Consider the following 22,177-nt stretch of genomic DNA (forward strand, 5'->3'; position numbering starts at 1 on the left):
TAGGAACTGCTAAAAGAGTAAGTGCTTAAACGAATTAAGTCAGTAGAGTTGAATGCAAGGCAGAATAGCCCCTCGTGTCCCAACATTCTAGGTGGCGGTAGCCACCCCGGCCCGATCCTAAAAAACTCCCCCTATAAAATGACGAGACCAAATAAAAAAAAAAAAAAAAAAAAAAAAAAAAAAAAAAAAAAAAAACCTTCTATACATGACTAACCGTGAGTTTTATTCGGACCATTTTCAAAAGAAGAAGAAAGAAGATCAACAGGAAGTTGATTCACGCCTCAACAGTATTCGACGAAAGTTTGAAGTTACGTACAGAAAGACTGAACAAAAATCATGGCTGGCTATGAACGATGTGCTGATTAACCTCCATATTGAATTACATGTTCTTAACGGGTAGATCTAAGAAACAGATTGTCCCTTTCACGTGTAATTATATCGAAGAAATTTACACTTCATCTATAGCTATGGGCAATATGTCGAATGAATTGTCGAGCCTATAACCTTGCGTAATATTACTCGTCAGATGCTTTTTCTCCTACAAGCTCTGTCCGGACCGGCCTAAGATACAGGATCTGTGCCTTTTTTCGAAGTAAAAGTTAATTTTTTAAATAAATTGATACGAGAAAGATTGATATAATTTTTCTGAGATATTCGAATAACCATTTCTCAGCCTTAATGCTGGACTCGATGATGGAAGCGGTTTTCGTTGTAAATCAGCTTTCGCAAACGCGACTTGCACACTGTATGAATCAGTGGATATTGATCCCTAGCATCTAATTTTGATGAGCCGTGACATGTCAGCATATATGCGGGCCTCAGGGCTCATTCGACGGTCGATATAATCGGTTTCAACATCCATACGTGCACAAATCTGAGTTATCGTCGCATTAGCTTAATAAATCTCAGTATACGTCGAATGAGGCTGCGAATTTGAAATCTGAAAATTCATTACCTAAGCGACGACTAAAAGTTAAAGGCAGTAGCCGGCGCGCGAGACGCAGTGCTGCAGAGCTTGAGACGGTCGAAGGCGCGCGCGTTTATCGGGCCAAGCGGCGACGCGCGGCGATTTGAATCAGGGCCGAATTTAAGTCGTTATTTGCCGGCCTTGGATTAAAACTTCCATGTTGCCAGATGTATTGATTTTCGGCTCGGAAATTTTACAACGAATGAATTAAAGGCTCATCGAAACCGGTGTACCAAGACATCTAACCGCTCTGAAATATTTTAGTCGATTATTTTTACAAAAGCGACTTCTCAGAGAATTTGATTTTTTTTTTTTTTTTTTGGGGGGGGGGGGGCTAAAAAGGTCGCGTTAATTTTGCAAAACTTACAAAATTTAGCCTTTCAAAAACTCTTAGATTTTTAGATTCCGAGAGCAGTTGTAGTTCTTTAAAGTTTTCGAATACTTGAGTTAAAAAATCAAGAGTTTCAAAGAAATCATCATTCTTCAAGTTAGTAGACGGATCCTGACGCTTCGGAATGGGTGGGGGGCTAAGAGCGGTTCGGGAGGCTACTCCCAAAAAATGCTCAACATTTTAATTAATCTATTATGCACCTCGAGTCCATTTCGCCATGGATAATTACCGAATCGAAGCGTCCTTCCTCCCTCTTTCCTCCGCTCCTTCCTTCTTCATTTTTTCCCGTTTTCTTTTCCATTTACTTCGGGCAAATGGGCCGTAAATCCGCATGTGCATCACGTAAAATTATACAATAAACATCGTAAAATTCAAATACTGATCCATTTTGATGATTTAGGAAAGGAGCAAAACGCTATGAGGCAATGGGTCGCTAAGAAATTACTCTTCACAAAATTATTAGTTTAATCGACGAGAATATTTCTTTATTTCATGATACCTATCTCTCTGAAAGCTCTCAGAAAATTCTCTCTTTTCCTCCGATGATTTTTTTTTTAAATTTATCAATTTGAAAAGAGGGAGAACATTTTTTCAATAATATCTTTGAAAATTTTCGAATGATTGTAATGAAATCTTGACTTTTTAACGTTCAAAGTATTTTATTGGCAACACCTCTTCCGCATGAGATTTGGAGGCTCGCTCATTGAGTCTTCATGTTGGCGCGGGCAGAAATAATAATGCTAATTGAGCACTTATCCATAGGCCGACATTGAGAAAGGCCCTATTAATAACGATTTGTTTACGCGTCCTCTCAAGCTACGACTCATCTGAAATATTGCGTTATTCACGTAAGCCCAGTAATGTTTTTTACTCGACACTCTGACTGCGACCTGAATGAGAATAGTTATACTTAATTATCTAGGAAATTTCTGATGAAACGATGTTCATATTACTAAGAATCGAGTGATTTTGAGTCAAACTATACCAATACGTCTCGTCAAAGACCGACTGAGTACTTTTTTAACGGAATTAAGATGTCCACATTTTGTTACATGCGGCGTTGCGAGGTGAGAGGGTACTAAAATACACGTTTCGTAACAATGGAATAAATATAAAATTGAAAAAAAGGGGGAGGGGTAAACTTTTGGGGTGGATCAAATTGGCGGGCCACAGTTTATCGAAAAACCAATAGAGAGAGGAAGTGGGTAAGTACAGTAGGCACCAAGGGGAACGAGAGGATAAAAATGCGTTAGGTACACAGAACTAAAAAGCTCTTTTGGCCTCTCACGCTTACAGCGCACACGCACAACGACACATTTTGGTGGGAATGAAATTAAAGAGAGAAAGCAGAAGCCACGATTAATGCTTACTGCCATGTAAAAGAACGGCTCAAAATGAATATTTGGATGATGCCAAATTTGTTAGATCAAATGTAAATTCTCTAGAAAACTTGTACATTTTCCCTCTAAAACGTTCATAGAAGCTCGTAATGCAGTGACTGTGAAAATATTCCTAACTTTCCTCAAAAATAAAGAATTTTTTGGGAAATTTAGCGGCATTCAAATGCTCACATGGCGCTTGAGGGAAGAACACTGTATGAGCAGTCTAGACACGCCAGTCTAGACGCCGGGCTGCCGTGCCTCTCTAGCACGGCATGTGTCTAGACTAGACCTCATACACAACGACACATTTTTGTAGGAAAGAAATGAAAAAGAGAAAGCAGAAACTACGCTTAAAAAAATTGGAATAGTATCAAAAATGAGAGGAAAATGAACGAAAGTGAACAGAAGGGAGACAGTACTCGATCATCAATCCTTTCTCGTGCACTTTGGAAAAATAATTATAATAAATAATTTTTCGGTAACACGAAGGGCTCGGTGATTATTTGGAGGAATTTCATAAGCATCACTTTGCAGATGGCTCCTTCCTCTGGAATACTTTGGCTCTTCTTGCATTCAGAAGAGGAGGACCAACTTATTAGAGACTCAATAGAAATAATAGTGTTTGCAGAAAAATGGGGTAAAGTAGAAGAAGAAAATAGTTAGAGGACAAAACAGAAAAGAGATAAAAGAAGAAGAAGGAATTATTTAGAAGGAAAAAGAAGAGAGAAAAATGCTGATGAAAAGAGGAAGCAAAGATAAACATTGGTCAAAATGGAAAAATAGATCACAAATAGAAAAACTTGAACTGATCGGCTTCGATTCGATCGACATAAATGTGATGGGCAAATAAAAAAAAAGTTTCGTTTTTACTTTTTGATCGAGATATGTCTATCGAAACGATTGAAAAATAATTAAATACCTTATCACTGTTAACCTATTTAATATACGATTATCAGCGGAAAAAAAAGGAAGCTGTTTTCTGTTCTTCCTTTTAAGAGAGAAACTTGAGGAAATACGAGAATTTAAGAAAAAATTAATCTAGATACAGTTAATCTCAAAGTGTACAAACCAATGTTGTGTTGGGCCCATATGAAGTTAGAATTCTTGATTAGAAGTTCTTCACAAAGAAGAAATTCTTCAAGAAGTTCTTCATCAGTACCTTATTGTAAGCACTCAGCATGCCCTCGTAAAATAGAAAAAAGATAATAATTGAGATGGTGTCATTTAAATTGAAAGACTCTATCTCACGCCGATAACAAAATCTGCGCGCAGTGTTACGAGAAATGAAAATTGTTTAACTACCGGTCGTTAAAAAGTCATTTAACATTTTAGGATGCTCGCGTTAAAACTGCCTCACTCCATCATTAAGGCATTCCAAAGGACGCAAAAACATTAAAATAATGTCGCGAATTAGTAAACTTTTGAATTTTTTTTACCTGATGTAATTTTTTGTAATTTTCAATCACTGCGCGCAACAACACTTCGTCTATACGTAATTATTTATTCAGACTGGCACGTGGAGCGTGTATGAGGCTCCTAGCGAGAAACCTCTCCCCATTTCACTCGAAAATAGAGGCTAATTAGTATTTTTCAATAAAATGTTGCACTTCAGCTCAGTCCCTTTTGAATACAGGAGCCAACGCATCAATTTCAAAATTTTAGCCCCAGCCTTTTTGGGACTCGCACGCCGCACGGTGGATCGAGTCAATAGGAGAAGGCGGGCAATCTGACAACTTTGAAAGCATATATTATGAAAGTACGAAGCAAGAAATTTTAAGAGTGGCTCCATTGGTTTTCTAATGAAATTTCCTTTCAGAAACTGCCCTCGAAATTGAATTTGTGACAAAATAAACATCAAAATTTGAAATTTGTATGTCCAACCTCTTCTATAAGCTCGTTCTACTGTGCGCCGCTAATACCCAGCAATTTGTATTACGATATGTAAAAATCCGTCCAACTCAACAATTTGAAAAAAATAGGTTCCTTACCTGTGTGTGTTCTCATGTGAGCTTTGAGGTGCGAGGACTTGAAATAGTTCTTCCCGCAATTCTCGTAGTGGCACTCGAAGACACGCCTCCTGGGGTCCAAGTTCTGAGCGCCCCTTTCTCTGCGAGATCCGGGAGGGGCGCCCAGGGGGGCTGGAGCCGCGGGGGGTGCCACGAAGACGAAGGGCGAGTTCTCGGCGGGAGGGGCGAAGAGGATAGGGCGACGGTTCGGGTCGAGGGGGATCAGGGTGCCCCCGGTTAATATCACAGTCTGCGCGGGGCTGAGCGGCAAAAACGGCCTGGGGGCAATTGGCAGCGTTTTTGGCCCGCTGCTCCGATCTTCTTCTGACTCTCCGTCGGCCCTATCGCGATTCGTATCTTTGCTGTTGATGAACACCTGAAACACATCATTTTCCATTAAATTAACAGAAAAAAAAATAAATAAATAAATAAATAAATAAATTATCGACACGGAGGTGGTTTTGCTAGTTGGCAACATTGGTTTCTTTCCCTGCGTTTTAAGTAGAGTACCCGTACAGTAATGCTATTTCAATCCTTTTACCACAGAAAAAAGATGCCCCTCTCTAATTGGTCGGCTATCATGGAGCCCCTAACTTGGACCAATGTAAACAAACCTCAGACCCTCCGCTCCTAGTTTGGCCCGATGTAAACAAACCAGATGAGGACAACGTTCTACAAAGTTCTAGGCGTGATTTTGGATCTGATAAAAATTTTTTCACATTCAACTTCTGAATTGAGTCCGGATCCGGTAATCCAGGATTGCGCGAAAGGTCTAAAAACATATATGAGGATTGCGAGAAAAAGGCAGAAGGATTGCGCGAATAGAAACCTTAACATCTGCTACAGGAATGCGCGAACTAAAATGAAGTTAATTTAAGGTAGAAGTTTGGCGAAACAGAAAACAGTTGGAAAATAGACGCATTTTTATGTTAATGCTAGATTAAGTTAGTTTGTTGACAAGTCATCGATGCCTTACCCTCTAATGATAAATGAAGTGAAAATATTGAAAAATGGTCGTGGGTATGAAGGAATTTCTTAATTTTTCTCGAAAAAATATTTTATCGTGAGAAACGAGGCAACGTTGGAATGCTTATACAGAGTCGAAACACAACATAGGTCTTTTAAGCTCTATTATTCGATGCCATGATTAGTCTGACGCGAGTTCGAATCATCGCGCCGGATACAGTGCGGCCAGCATTAAAGGTAGATTAGCGCCTGCAAGACTTTATGAATACTTCACGCAATGCGCCAAACAGTGCGGTAGGTGTCAGACCCATATTAGCGCCTACAAGACTGCGTGAATACTTCTCGCATTGCACCCAACGCAGTGCAGACAGTCTATTGGGATGAAACTCATATTAGCGTCTACAAGACTACCAAGGTTGCCAGATTAACGCTTCCTCGTTGAGTATCGAATATTCGCGCAAACATGTGATTTTCAGTACCAGCAAAATTCGCGCAATCCTATGCATCTCTAAATAGGTAAAAAAGGGGGCATTCGCTCAATCATATCGCAGCCTCCGAATTGTACTCCGGTGAATATTTTGCCAAAAATTAACCTTTGAGTGTGATCATCATTCATTTCTCAGCCGATAATACGTTTTCCTCTGGGTCGGGTTTGTTTACATTTGGCCAACTTTTGAGCTCCTTTCATATGGACGATTTAAACATTCACATTTGTGAATTTTCTCTCCCATTTTTTTTCCTCAAGTTTTAATATTTTTATGTGTTTGACGTATATGTTTCCTCTTGAATGGAAAAATTCCCATTAAAAAGCCTGTATCCGCATGTAACGTAAGGCATTCACTTAAGGGAAAAAATATGAACACGCTCATATAAACTGCGGGAAAAAGAACCACATTAAATAGACCTTGTTTCCGGTTATATTTAAATACTTCCTTATTCAGAAATGCAGCCAAATTAAATCGTAGTGTCTCAGTTTTCTTCCAAGTAAAGGGGGGGAGGGGGGAAGAGTGTGGAGAGGGGGAGTAACTATTCTGCGAGGAAAGTTTTTTAAAAACTTCCTCGACGGAGTTTTTTTCTACGACTTTTCTACTGTTGTGCTGAGGAAGAACGCCGTACGAACATTCGAGAGTTGCCAAATTTCGCCTTGGAAAATATTAATTTTTGGAGAAAGTTATTAATATTTTTCCTTGACATTTTCAGACTTTTTAGATCAATTTGCAAACTACATTACATGAGAAATCAGACGAAAGATATTCACAAATGATCTTGAAAACTGGTGATTTTTAAAAGGAAATTCGGCAACCCCTGAGGGTTCATACGGCGTTTTTCTTTAGCACGACAGTCTTATAGATAGAGTTAATTTTTTCTCATTTTTTCGTTTTCCCCATAAAAATTATAATGCATGGTACAATTGGATCGCATTTAGCAAAAAGGAACCAGCGCGATTACTGTGTTGTAAATATGTGACTTCTTAATGATTTTCTACAAAAATTCTGAGAGTAGCAAATGGTTTTTACTTCCCATCAAAAAATTGTTAATTGTAGAGAAAAATAATTGTGTAAATTTTAATACTGTGTACTTATATGGAGCATTTTCATAAGAAAAGAAAACGTTCCACAATTTTATCACACTGTAATCACGCCGGTTCCTTTTTGCTAAATGCGATCCAATTCTCCATGTGTGCTTTTGGTTGCCTCACCTTTACAGTGCCTTTAGGCTGCCATGAAATATTCACTATAAAGTATGACGCAGGCTTCATCGCATTTAAGACGACCGCGGATCTATTATTTTAAAGTGCTCACCTCTTCTTTGCCGGTGTTCATTTTGTAACGGATGCTCTTGAGCGGGTTGATCTCCAGGTGGTTCGGCACCGGCTTAAAGAGGCCCGGACTGGATCGGGGACTAAAATCAGGGCCCCCTCCGGAGGCGGAAGAGCAATTGAGGGGCGAATGTTGCTCCGGCTCCGGCGAGGGGGGCTCTGGAGAGCAGCTCCCGTCCTTGTGGGCTCGCATGATGACGGAAACGGGCACTGACGTCACTTTGGCCTCGCAGGAGGTCGGCGAGTGCGGTGGGGTCGCCGACATGATTGGCTGCAACGAAACAGGAAACTTGTTGAAATTACCTAGTTGCTATTAGAGTCCCTTTATACTGAGAGTCAAGACAATGTGAATCCATTTCTGATTGGTTCCCGTATTTTAGACCTTCACAGTGTCACAAACGGGAATAAAGATTACAGTTTCACCGATTGCAAAGATTATAATCTGGAATGGACCGGGAATTGCGGGTTCGGCAAGGAACAAACGGAATGAGAGAAGGAACGAAGAAAGGAATTCGAGAATGGGCCGATCAAAGATTACGAAAAACGTTCCATTTCTGTAATCTTTATTCCCGTTTGTGACTCCATGAGGGGTGTTGTCTTGACTCTCAGTATAAAGGGACTCTAGTTGCTATAACGAGTGAATAAATACAGACGATAAATGTATCTTATTTTATTTTTTGTCGCGGTTGATAAACCACTCCCTCCTGAAGAGTCGGCCTAAAGAGAAGAAGAGACAAAAAACTGCAACGAGGAATGTCTGCTTTCAATGAATTTAATCGGATTGCATTTTGCAAAAAGGAACCACTAGCATTGCAATGTTGCCAAGATTGTGCAACTTCTTTTGTCTTGGAGGAAAAACCCGATTATCCCTTAATAGTTTCTATTTTACTCGCTAAAAACTGTAAATTTAAGACAAAAATTACCATCTAAATTACATAGTTTTTCACAATTTCCGCAATTTTATTGCAAAGGATAAAGTTGCTCAATCTTAGCATCATTGCAATGCTAGTGGTTCCTTTTTGCAAAATGCAATCCACCTAGTTGCTATAACGAGTGAATAAATACAGACGATAAATGTATCTTATTTTGTTTTTTGTCGCGGTTGATAAACCACTCCCTCCTGAAGAGTCGTCCTGAAGAGAAGAGGAGACAAAAAACTGCAACGAGGAATGTCTGCTTTCAATGAATTTAATTGGATTGCATTTTGCAAAAAGGAACCACTAGCATTGCAATGTTGCTAAGATTGTGCAACTTCTCTTGTCTTGGAGGAAAAACCCGATTATCCATTAGTAGTTTCTATCTTACTCGCAAAAAACTGTGAATTTAAGACAAAATTACCATCTAAATTTCATAGTTTTTCACGATTTCCGCAATTTTATTGCAAAGGATGAAGTTGCACAATCTTAGCATCATTGCAATGCTAGTGGTTCCTTTTTGCAAAAAGCAATCCAATTCAGAATGTGTCAGTTGCGCTGGTCACAGAATCTTGGCTGGCGTCTAGCGTCGCGTCGGCTTCGTATGGCTCCTTCAAAATCTAAAGAGCTTGACGCCTCCTTTCGGATATGGAAAGGCAGCCATAGTTTCACCCTACCGTTCCAAGGCTGGATGCTGCTTTAACGGGTCGGTTGCGCTGGTCACAAAATTGTGTTTTGATGCTTGATTCCTGTAGATTAGCAAAAAATAACCAGATATGTCCAGACAGCAACTTTCTACGTTCAATAGTAACCGAGATATCACGCTTTGAAAAATTTGGTTTATGACGTCATCCCCCGCGGTAGTGACACCCTTGGTTTCTTCCACCTTGCTTTCTTTTGTCAGGGAGACATGAATTTTCACTGGTTACTCGACGTGAAAGTCGGATGAAAACTAGAAGGGGCGAAACCAAGGGTGTCACTGCCGCGGTGGATGACTCATAAACCAAATTTTTCAAAGCGCCATACCTTAGTTCATATTGAACGTAGACATTTGCTGTTTGGTCACAGATCTAATTATGTTTATCTGATCTAAAAGAATCAATCATCAAAACACGATTCTGCGACCAGCGTAACTGATCCGCATTTTATCACGGAACAAAATATGTTGAGTTCACGATGATTACAGCCTTGTCAAATTCATGGCTCAATGATTATGTGTTTTTCGACGGATCCAAATTTGAAGCTTTCAGAAGAGTGGGATATGCCAAATTTAGGTTTATGTCGATAAGGATTTGAAGAACGAACCTCGGAGGATATGAAAGCCTTCGCAGAGAGAACATAGTCACTTGAAAATTCGCTTTTTCTGGTCAGTTGAGCTACCTTAACTTTTCGATGAGTTGGTGACACATCTACGGTGAAATGTTCAAACCTCATATTTCGAATGCGGTATGATAAAATCTTCCATTGAAATTTTGTATTGGTTTAATTTTTACGCAGAAGGAATCATCATCATTCCTTGAAATTTTTACTGCATATTCTTAGAAGATAAATCATGGAAGTTCTCAAAGCACATCTTACCCATAATTTGTGTTTTACCGAGAAAATAAGTATGAAAAGGAGTTATGACGCCGAAGAATGACATATCGACGATGAAACTACCAAACCACGTATCTCGGTTTGCTACGTCGCAGACTTCCTGCCATACTTTATTTTTTAAATGAAAAACTACAAAACGTCCAGTCTTGAAAATTTCTGTGATTTTTCCTCTTCAAGCGGAGAAAATTCTGTGAAAATTTCAAGGAATGATATTGATTTGGTCTACTTCAAAAAATTAAAATGTGAGCGCAAATTTTTAAACACCGCAAACGAGATACCTGGTTTGGTAGTTTCACCGTCGATATGTGGTTTGAAAATTTCACCGTTAACATACAACTAAAAAATTGGAGAATATTTCGATAATCCTCACTAGAAATTCAAGATGGAGGCTGTAGTGGAGTAAAGGGATAAAATTCGACTAAAGGGTTGATTCTTACTTGAGCAAGCTTCTTTCCATAGTCAACATCCATCTCATCTCCTTCCGAGTCGGATGGTTGAGGAGTTAGACTGAGAGGTGACGACTGCGGAAGATCAAAACATCTGGGGTAATTTCGAGTACACAGGTCCATTCCTTTCAGGTAACGAGACCGACTGCAGTCAGTCATCATTAGAGCGCCTTCGCTAGTATCAATAGTGAGCACCATCTTCAACTTTTAATATATCATCTGAAACAAATTGAAATGATTTTTAAACATTACTTTTGAGAAAAGCTTAAAAGAGATGGCGTAAAATACCATAAAGTCAACGAAATGTTCGCGGATGGGACGGTGCGCCTTCAAAAAAGCGCCATTGGTGGTAACGTGCCGCTTAGATACAACTATTCCTGCTTGAGGGATAGCCATGTTGCATATAGAAAGCAATGAAGGCGCTCTGGGTTAATTTGACAGAAGTTACGCCGGGGTGGCTTTTCGATAAATTTTAAGCGATGCTACATGGATTTATTTGAGTTCTGATAATCACGAGGAATATAAATTTTCTGTATTGTAATTTTATTACACATTTTGTTTATCATTGTCTATTTTTAACCAGCGTTGTTCTACAACTACATGCCGTCTTGTAAAAATGCTTTGGTCCTTCTTCCTTTAAAATAGTTTTCAAAGCTGTTGAGAAAGACAACAGACAAAAAACCTGAGAAATTCCGGCAAATTTGTGTGTAGTATATATTTATGGAGAACTTCCATATTGTGCACTTATTAACTACTGAAACTTTTCGCCTCCCTTCATTTAACAATCTGAATTTTTGTATATGCACCCATCTTTTATATTCTTTGTAAAGACGTTAATAGCCCCAGATGCTGAATTTCTATAAATAAATTAACTAATAAACTAACTAATTAACTTATTAAAGAAAACAAATATGAAATTAAGATTACAGCCGATCTAAGCCAGGAAAAATTATTTAAGGTGTAATTTCGACTATCCTACAGGATGCTATTATAAATTAGTTCAGCAAACTATCGCAATTATTTTGGTCAAGTATCAAACACGATAAAAGGTTGGTCAGAAATTATCACCACACTTTTTCATCAAGCGGGTATTTCCACGAAAGAAAAAAAAATGTAAACATCTCAGACAGACGAGCTTTTAGAAATCACAATTTTATTATTTGGTTTTTAGGTATACATTAGGTACACTGAGGTCTAGTTCCTCAAACAAGTTTCGTTTTAATGCACGAACATCAGCAGAACGTACGTCGCAAATTTTCAACGAACCTGTTTAAAGCTAAGTTAAAAATCACACGATGAACATCACGGGCCCACGTGGTTTGCTGAACAGGTAAATAGAGCCTACGTAAAAAGCTGATGACAGACTTCTGAGAACTTTTTGTCATTTTTTAGGATACTTTCTACCTAATCCGCGCACCAGAAGTTTAACACATGCAGAAAAGTCACAAAACCAGAAAATTTGTAGCATCAACACGTACATTGCGTTTTTGGTTGAGAAAAATATTATTAATTTTATTTTCTGATAGATCAAAATCATACAGGTGCACACTTTCGAATAATACACAGGTTCACAAATAAAATTAATATTAAAAAAGACGTAAAAATCTTAGACAAGTAACTATGGTGGATCGTTAGCTCTGAACCCGGATATAAATTCCGTTTTTCCAATCACGTGAGAATTTTCCAGGAAATCTAAGTATTTCCGGACAAACGAGCTTTTCCGGAAAAAATTGGACTACCTGGAAAATCCTTATAATCGGGGAAAAACAGGAGTCATATTCGGATTCAGCACTGAAATTTCGTTGCGGAAAACTGAAATCCTTTTATCACTTCGGCTTAAGGCCTGCGTTACCAGGCCCGTTGCGGCGCGGGGCACTAATTGGACACCCCCGCACGGGGCGCTATAATTCTGAACGGCTCCACCTTCTTTCTGACACGACATTTTTTCTTGGAAAGTATATCAATGGGTGTTGGGTACCGAAATTCAAGCAATCCCAAGTCCTTCATCAAATAATAGTGCATTTTCGTGATTTATGTCATGCTTTCATTGGCATTTTTTGGATGCTCGGAAAATGGAACAGACTGTGTGGTAACAGAAATTTGTGCGGCTTAAGATTATAGCTCCTTCCTTGTTTTTCCCAAAATCGCTCAAATTAGGATGATGGAAGGAGGCGCACACTCATAGGATTTATTATATTATTTTTTATTATTTATAGACTCTTTATTTTTTTAAATTTTTTTCTTACCCGGTTCTATATGACTATCATTTTTTTTATCGTAAACCATTGGAGGAATCTCGGGACCTGTTTAAGTAGGTGAGAGTGGACAAAAAATGTGCTGTTTGCGTGAGTGACAATATAGTATTTGTAGGGTATCGAAAATTTGATGCATTTCAATTAGGAACTACTGACTGGACTTAGCCAGAGGCGGATCAGAAATTTGGCAACACCGGATACCCTCCATTTAAACTTATGCTAAATAAACGATTCTTCTCGGAGCACCTGGCCCCTCAGAGGATCGATACATTTCCATAGGTTTAAGCGGAAAAAAGACGATGTTGCCAATTTGCTGGATCCGCCAATGGACTTAGCATAAAAAGTACTCTTGGTTTCTAAATTGAACAATTATTGTGATGATGAATTATTGATGATGATAATTTATTATTGGAGAGTTTGTTTTGATGTAGAGGTGGACTCTCAGGGTAGGGTGGGATATCCCCTCCATTTTGGCCTCAACTTGAGAGCTTTCTTTGAGCTTGGGAGTTGATTTCAGAAAAAAACCAGTGGCACCATCGTGTTTGTCGCGAACTTTTACATATGAATCAACAGTCAAATCGCAAATTCCTCACACATGCAACATCTCCATTCCATGGTAACAGTGACACATTTTCACTAAAAAGACTATCGGTTAATCAGAATCTCGTTCCTTGACTAATTTTTTCCAAAGTCCTCTCGCGCAGTTTCTTGTTCCAAGCGACAGTGATTTTAAATTGCGCACAAGCATCTTCATTCCAATCGGATCACTCAGCAGGGAAGAGGCCACAACTCCAACCTTGCGTCAGATCACGGTGCATTGGATGCATTTGACGCGCGGGGGCACGTTGCGGGTGTATCGGCTAGACCCGGCGCACGGTGGATCGAGTCAACTGGAGAGGTCGGACAAAACTTGGAAACTTTAAAAGCTTACAACTCGGTTTTTACAAAATTTCGAGATTTTAAAAGTAGGTCCATTGGTTTTCTCGTAAAATTTTCTGCTAGGGGCACCCCTAAAAATGTAAAATTAAACATCAAAATTTGCAGTTTGAGTCAAAAATGTTATGTCAGACCTCTCTGATTGACTCGATCCACTGTGCGGCGTGCGCGTGCGGGCGTGAAAATCGTCAACCAGACGAGCCGAGCCGAACCGAGCGAAAAGTCGCATGGGTGGTTGAGTTGCCAGATTGGCAGTGGAAATCACCGATTTTAATGATGGGAAATTGGAAGAATATGCATAGCCAACGTCTCTGGCAGTCTGTGACGTCATGGCTGGGCGCGTCCACGCGTCAGACACGCGGTGACCACGTGATCGTGTTCGCGCGCCGATCCGCTCGCGGAGAAAAGTGCTCTGACAAAACAAACGGGTTCACAGCAGGTCATTACCTACAAATATATATTTTTTAAACTTATTTATTCCCATACCCTCTTCCCAATGTCTTCGGTAGTTTTTTCGTAGGAACCCGGTCAACATCACATCTGGCGATCAAATTTATCAGTTTGACGTCGAGGTGTTTGAACTCTGAGCGCGCAGTAGTGGCGATTTTGCAAGTTGGCAATACTGTGTTTCCTCCGTTTAGATCAATTAAAAATATCGATTTTTAGCTGAGGCTAGCTGCCTGACCAAGAATTAATTGATTTACATACTTTGTACATTACTACGTACAACTGGACACAACTTACATACTACACCTGGAAGAAAATCAGAGTTGCCAACTTTCAAGAATCGCCACTGGCGCGCAGATTATTTGTTTCAAACACACCTACTTACATTATTATTTAATGACAAATTCAAATACATGATGCAGCCATACTTGAATGTTTTAATCGAGTATTTGACGTATTCGATCGGAAAATATCTGACCGTTAATTGCGTTGTTGGCGAGAGCTCAAATTTTCTAGAGGAATATCCGAGTCGGAATTGGACTGAAAATCACTTTTTAAAGGTTTTCAAAAAAATAAAATCTTGAGAAAATTCCATTAAATTATTCCGCCAATAGTGGAAGGGGTAAGACATTCGAGTAATTTCAAGTAGCTCTGAAATAGCTCTGAGCTTCTGAATCTGACTTTGCTACACTGTTCCCATACAGAAAAACTTCCCGGTAATATTTTTCACGCAAACTGATAAAAAAAACATGCATAGGTTGTTTCTGAACTTCCCCGTGGTACTGAAACTTTCCCGCGGTATTCCATAAAGCTTAACCTTTAAGACATCGGCACCGTTCCGGTCCGCTATAAACTTGCAGGTTTGAAAGGGTTTTTTTTTCGTAAATTCTAAATGGATTAATTCATTTCTACCTTCCTCGCTTAAAAGTTCCCATCACCGAATTTGGACTGTAAAAAACTGGTGAAAAAGTCGAAAAAGGTCGACTGGTGAAAAGGATCTAAGGATCATTGACTCCTCAAATGTGTCTCTCTGATTTCGTCGGAAATATTACTTTCCAGATTGAAAATGAATCAACAGCTCCATACGAAGTATGAAAAAAGATTGTTTATGAGGTGCACAGTGGCACCGCCTATTTTCATGAGAATTCGAGAACCGCGGAAATTCGGTTTGGGGAAATTTTCAGCAGGGAAGGTAGAAATGCATTAATCCAGTTTGGACTTTCGTAAAAAAGCACGCGGTTTCAATTTTACGACTGCCTACGTGCGTGTACGCTCGACTGAAATATCATTCATGCGTAGACAAATACAGACTTGCAGCATCCATACGCGGCTATGAATAATCGAAATGTTAAGATCTAAGGAACGCATAATTTCCAATTGTATATAAACTAGGAATAATTTGCATTCGACCTATTTCCTGTCGCAAAGTTACCCAAAAGTCACGGGTCCTGAAAGTTGAGCTATCGAGTAGCTTTTCCATAGGAATGAAATTAGCTGAGATTTGCCGCCCAAAAAGACAAGTACCGGTGACTTGCAGGAATATTTCACCTTTAAACACTACCCCATGGACATGTTTTTTCACGAAAGACCCTTCCGCCTTGCCCCAGTGCAAAATTGCTGGCTGCATGTGCCTCTGATAATAGTTTATGCATACTTAATAATGTGTTTTCTAAAAAGATCAAGATGTGTAATACAGTAGACTCTGGATTATCCGGCTTCGTATTATCCGGACTCTGGATTATCCGGATCGATTTTGCAACCATGTAACTACGTATGCATTCCGATAAGTGAGCGGATCCGCGGAGAAGCGGTCGCAAGGCATATTGGCGCCTGCAAGGCTGAAGGAATACTTCACGCATTGCGCCAAACAGTGAGGTCGGCGTGGAACGCATTAGCGCCTACTAGATTGCATGAATACTTCACGCATTGCGCGCTTTAATCGTTGTATTGTAATTTATCGTTGATGTCGGCTACCATTCACAATCACCATTGAGTCGTTCAGTTTGGCGTTAACCTCTTAAATTCGAGTTGGTATGTACATGATGTATACATAATAAGAATACTGTGGTGTTGGTTGGTGGTGTTTGTGTTTACTATTACTATCCGGATTTCTTTTTCATCCGAATCAGACCGGCACCAATTAATCCGGATAATCCAGAGTCTACTGTACAAGGGTGCACGGCATTTTATGGGTTGTTTTTCTCATAATTGATGAAATCTAACATTTCATTAACAAAGTAGTCAAAACCACCTGAAAATGATGATCGGGAGACAAAATGTTCAATACAATTTTAAAAAATGACAAATGAGAAGAAAATCATAATCATGTGTTGGCAATTTGGCATTGTGCCCGATTGTGATATTCGTTTTTAATTGTTTTCAAATTTTTGCTTAAAAATTGAACTAACTTACAGTTTCAACCTTTGTTGAGAAATAAGTTCTAGGAGAGTAGAAATTGATCAAGAGACATCATCATAAAAAAAGAAGAAAAAAACGATTGAGAAGTGTAGCGTTTGCATAATAATTTGATTTCAGATCGAACCTTTAGTTTCAGTGCAATATTTCAGGTGACAAATTAGCTCTGCCCATAAAGCTTTTGAGCGACGTTGCTGGAGCGACTTTATCGAGATCATTATCAGTCACCAAGGTCCTTCTACCAACAGCAGTGTGGCTTCGACAAAAAATTATTATTCGCCCAGGGTTGCACCTAATCGCAGAGAAGTGAATTAGTGAAGTCTTGACTTCTCATGCCCCCCTGCCTCCCCCCCCCCATCGGGTAATATTTAGACATTTTCAGGATTGTTTGACCTTCCAAGCCATTCCCATTACCCTTTCTTATGCAAAAAATTCCGGCCTCACCACTGGATTTACCTGATATATATCAATGATTAGTAATGTATAAGTCTGCCGTGATAGCGAAGAGAGCAGTAAGTACATTTCTGTATGAGCCATGATTTGCACATGCTTTTATGTGTCTGAGGGTTCATCCCAGCATGCGCTTACTGCTCTCTTGGTTATCACGACAGAAGTGCATGACTCTTTTCCTTGGTTCAGCCTGGGCGATTAATAAATTGAAGTTTAGTACAAACTTTGATTCAAAAAGTAATTATTACTCACCGCAGCTCATGTTGAAAGTACGATGGCCTCCTAACAGCCTCTACAAAACTCTAAAAGTAACGCTATTTATGGGATGTAGGAGGTGCAGTAGAGACCATAGAAAAAACTACAAACTGCGGTGAGAAATTGCGTTCTCGCTGAATAATGAATGTTAGGAACGAATGCATTAAACTTCGCAGGGTGATAACAATAGTTTTATGTCAGTTTGATAAGATCGAAGGGTGATAAGTGCACACCTAGAACCGGAGATAAGAACGCGAATGAGACTGGCGTCTGAACAGAGAGCGTGCACGCGATATTTCAGCATCGTGCAAGTGCACCCGGCACTGACAATGAGTGGACGTCGCGTCTGTCTGCTGCCGTGCATCGCGCAAAATGATTTTTAGGAATTTTCAGCGCTTTTAAATTTTAACTCTGACTTATCCTCGTATGAGTCGACAGACGGAAAATGTAATGGAATGTGATTCAGAGTCATTGCAAGTCTGTTGATGAAGGGGTAGTTGCAATACTTTCAAGTTGCGATTTTGGAATTAATGATATCTCTTTTTTTGGTTTTTCCGTTTAGAAGTGTATCTTCATATTTTCCCCCTAAAAATTTCCTATGGATACTTATACAAAATAGATTTAATTTATCTTTCCGTAAATACTCGACATATTGCGGTAAATGCCAGTTTACGAGCAAATCATACCCTCTCTTTTTGCGGATCAAAGTATCAATTTTTTTCTTATTTTCATTTGATGTATGAGGTTACTTCATCCAAGAACCGTGGCTCTCTAATTTTTCCTTTTAAAAAAAGAAAATTAAAAAAAAAAAAATGAACGATAGTTTTTCGTTAAAAGGTACTCATGTCGTATAAATGTAGATAAAGAAGAACAGTTTATAGTTTGCGTTGCGCCTGTAACAAAGGTTGGTCAACTAATTGTTTTGGCTATGCTGGAACGCTAAGCCTCGAGTGAAAACTAAAAAATGATTTTGTACACGTGCAGGTGACCCATTTTAGCCCTCTGTGCGTCCTCTATAGCTTTTTTATCTTTTTCCCTCTCTGCCTTCCTCTCTCTCTCTTTTTTTGACTTTTGCATTTTCAGATCTTTTCGACTCTTGACAGTCCTTTTTTTTTCGATGTAAAAAATATTTTAGTGCTGAAAATGCGAAATGCGCAATCATAGAAACTTTCAAAATCTGCAAATGAGTTCTGGGATAGAAAAAAAAATGGGAGTGCTCTAGTTCCAGACAACATAACTACTTTTGCGACCTTGCGTGTAACATTTTCAAAATTGCGACGCAATACCGTTGTTTCATAGTGGCAACATTAAAGATCAATTTTCTGAGAATTTTTCATTTTACAGCCACAGGTGCCACATTGTGTAAAACAGACCTTATAATTTCCAACTGGTGGAAATTTTACGAATATATCGTGCTTTCGGCGTATTGCCGTCTCAGAATGCATTTCCAATGCAACGAGTTATGCAATGCTATGTTTTTTTGATTTGTGCATCATTTCCCATGCAGTTTTTTTTTAGAAAAAATAGGTATCGAAACCTTAAATTACGCAATTGCAGCAGTTCGCAACGTGATGGCATTCGTATGATGCCTTGGTGGCATTATGATCGCCCTTCAAAAATTTAAAATTTCTTGATAGATGATCACATAAGCAAAGATGTTTTAATAATCAAGAACTGAAATCCTTGATTTGATGCATTAAATAGCGATTAAGATCAGTGGCGTGGCGTGCTTTGCGATAAATCGATTGATCTGCCATTTAAACATATGGAAAAGGATCGATGAACAGGGTGTTCGGAGCGAACGCCTTAATAATCGATTCTTTACCATAGCTTCAAATTGGGAAGTATCGATAATCGATCATTCACGCCACGCTACTGATTAAGATCCTGTCCGCCTCTTATCAAAGAAAATACAGGAATTGATAAAAATTCCGGGATGGTAGAATACATTTTGAATTGTTTCAGCTAGATGTCAAAATCCGTGCTTTGCCCTTTAAAAAAAACATGTACATGAATTAATAAATCAATTAATCAATGAGTTATAATTAATGCAGGGGGGGGGGGGGGGTTGAGAGGGATTGAAATTTTGGCGTCCCCTCCTTAACAGGAGTTTGGGTATTGGGCTTCAGCTGTGTCAAATAGCACCCATTCTATGTCCATTTATCAGAATGGGGATTTTCTGAAGCAAAGAACTTACAAAAGAAATTGCTTGAACGTGAAGCAGGAATCTTAACCATTACCGCTGAATACAGGCGGTCGCTCAACATTTGAAAATTTAAACTCATTTTATGGCTGTTTGAGTTAATAAATATAATATATTAGACACGTAAAAGGAACCAATAACTGTTGGTTCCAAAAGATGTTCCATAATTCATTTTCACTAAGATGTCCTCATTGATTGGGACAGAAAATAAATTGGTTTTGAGGTTGCATGTTTAGGGAAGAATTATATTATTTCTGCGCTGTAATGAAGTATTATATCATAAAAAAATATGACAAATTGATCATTTGAGGGAAAATTTGAAAAAAAATACCTAAAATGGCAACCTGATAAAATTGGAATTTTGATGAAATTTACCAACCGCTATTTCAAAACGGTGCGATGGATGACAGCTTCCGGTTTGCACTAACATATGTTTTTTTAATGTTCCTTCGCAATGCATTAAAAATAGGGGGTGAGCATATGGAAAAAAGTTTGAGGAACCGAAGTTTTAATAGGGCGGAGCCAAAATTTTGCAACCGTGCTTCCCGGAAAATCGTTTCTTTTCACTCAAGGGGTGGATCCGAAGTACAGCAGTACAAGACATTCAGCCGGCCCAAGACTTTTGCCTCACCCCGTGATTAAAATTTTTTAAAGTGGTTTTTTTGTTGAAAACTTGAAACCACTGATTCACTAGACGCGTTGCATTCGTCATCCGGGCAACCTTTGTCTCAGTAAAATGTCTCGCGTGACAGACATGCAGTAAAAAAGAAGAATTGTGGAATCATTAGAAACATTGTAAGGTGAGGGATGGGGAGAGGGGCAAATCGAAAACTGTGACAGATTTATTTTAAAGAGGTGCTTTCAATGCCTGAAGGTAATTCGCGATTATTGGATGTCCATATTGCAGGTACGGAAAAATGAAGGCGGTTCTCCTCATTGTTATCCTGCAGTGGCGTGGCGTGAATTGCGATGTATCGATTGTTATGCCATTTAAACCTATGGTAAAGAATCAATTATTAAGGTGTTCGCTGCGAACACCCTGTTTATCGATCCTTTTCCATAGGTTTAAATGGCATAACAATCGATATATCACAAAGCACGCCACGCCACTGTTATCCTGACTGCAGGAGTGCAGGACCCTTCCCTCGTATCGGTATGGGGAACTGCTGAGCAGGGCCGGATTTACCAATAGGCTAACTAGGCTATAGCCTAGGGCGCAACATTCTGAGGGGCGCAAAATTTTTGAGAATTTATTCAAAAACGTGACTCATTAAAAATGTCTACGTTGCGGTTGACAAAATTTCCTTCGCGTGTCATAAGCACACGGCCACGGGTACTAGCTACTACTCGGGCAAAGGCGCAACGAAAAGAATGGACTGATAAAACTCGTGCGGTTCTGCTGGCGATGGCTAGTTCCGGCCCGCGGGCATTTCTCTGGCCAGGCACCCTAGCCTGGCGCAGCCGATCCGGCGAGGCGGCTCACAACCGGAGATTTGATCCCTTTGGTCTCCGTCATAAAACACCAACTTATCAGTTATCTTGGCTCCGGTTCTTCACTCTGCAATATTTTGAGTCAGCAATGAGCTGACTTTGATAAAATTCTTTTTACATGACTAAATGGAGCTTATGTTTCTCAAGTCCCCAGCTTGTACGGGGCGCGGGTGGATCAGACTTAGTTGTCGTTGGATGTCCGTGGTGCCAAGTGAAAAGCCCACCGCCCCGCGCCGTGACCGTCAAAATGAGTTCTAAACCTAGTGGAAGCGAATTCAAAAAGAGAAGAGAGGCCCGGGCAAAAAATGAAGCCGAGGTTTTAAAGAAAGTGCCTAAAATTTCAGCTTTTTTTTGGCAGTGATGATAAAAGCAAATGCGATCCCGTAACAGAAAAGCCCGATAACAGCGATCGCGACGTTCCTTTAACAGTTGATCCTGGTCCCAGCACACGTATATCGGGTGATAACGAGAGTGACAGTGTAAAGAGTGTCGGAGACTCGGCGGAAAAACTCGAAAGTGATATTGAATCGGGGGAGAATTTGATTGGTGCGGTTTTTCTCTCGGATCCAGCGCTGTGGAAAATCGATGAAAATCTTCGCGATTACGTGGCGGCTCACGGTGTGTCCCAAAACTGTGGCGTAGATTTCAGTGCATCGAAAAGACTTTATCCAGACCAAGCACGGTATGCCTCAAAAAGTATGTTCACGAGAACATTGCTCAATGGTGAAACCCAAAATCGATCGTGGATGGTGTATTCTAAATCTAAGGGTTGTGTTTACTGCGTTCCTTGTATGTTGTTCGGATCACCCGCGAATTCAGACAGTGTATTTGTGACCGGGTATAATGATTGGAAAAATGCAACCCAGCGATTAAAGGATCATGAAAATTCACGCGGACACAAAACATGTTTAGGAAACCTGAAAGTCCGAGCGAATACGAAAGGACGTGCAGATTCACACCTGCTTGAACAGACGGAAAAGGAAGTAAGCTACTGGAGAGCTTTGTTAAGAAGAGTTGTCGCGGCTGTGAAATTTCTAGCCATTTACGGCCTGGCATTCAGAGGCTCAAGTGAGAAAATTGGAGAAGAATCAAATTCAAAGGGCAATTATCTTGGTTTACTGGAATTTCTATCAGAATTTGACCCGTTTCTTAAAAAGCATATAGACCGTTATGGCACTGTCGGTTCAGGGCACACTTCATACCTATCATCCACAGTCTCTGAGGAATTTATTTTACTC

The 22,177-nt window shown here is 39.6% G+C and overlaps 1 protein-coding gene across 2 annotated transcripts in view; it reads right to left on the reverse strand.

Annotated features, from left to right (window-relative positions):
- The window catches only part of cbt (Kruppel like transcription factor cabut), a 36,600-nt gene that overhangs the window by 8,707 nt on the left and 5,716 nt on the right, over positions 1–22,177 (reverse strand). The window contains exons 1-4 of one of the 2 annotated variants that reach the window (XM_019044098.2): positions 17,243–17,465; positions 10,479–10,706; positions 7,515–7,802; positions 4,729–5,122 (exon numbers count right to left, since the gene is read on the reverse strand). In XM_019044098.2, the coding sequence (XP_018899643.2) occupies positions 4,729–5,122; positions 7,515–7,802; positions 10,479–10,685 (889 nt within the window). In that variant the 5' untranslated portion in view covers positions 10,686–10,706; positions 17,243–17,465. Of the gene's footprint in view, positions 1–4,728; positions 5,123–7,514; positions 7,803–10,478; positions 10,707–17,242; positions 17,466–22,177 lie in introns of those variants that run through there. The other variant, XM_019044097.2, reaches the window with a different exon arrangement.

The sequence above is a fragment of the Bemisia tabaci genome, chromosome 7 (genome assembly GCF_918797505.1).
Source record: "Bemisia tabaci chromosome 7, PGI_BMITA_v3".
Lineage (NCBI taxonomy): Eukaryota > Metazoa > Arthropoda > Insecta > Hemiptera > Aleyrodidae > Bemisia > Bemisia tabaci.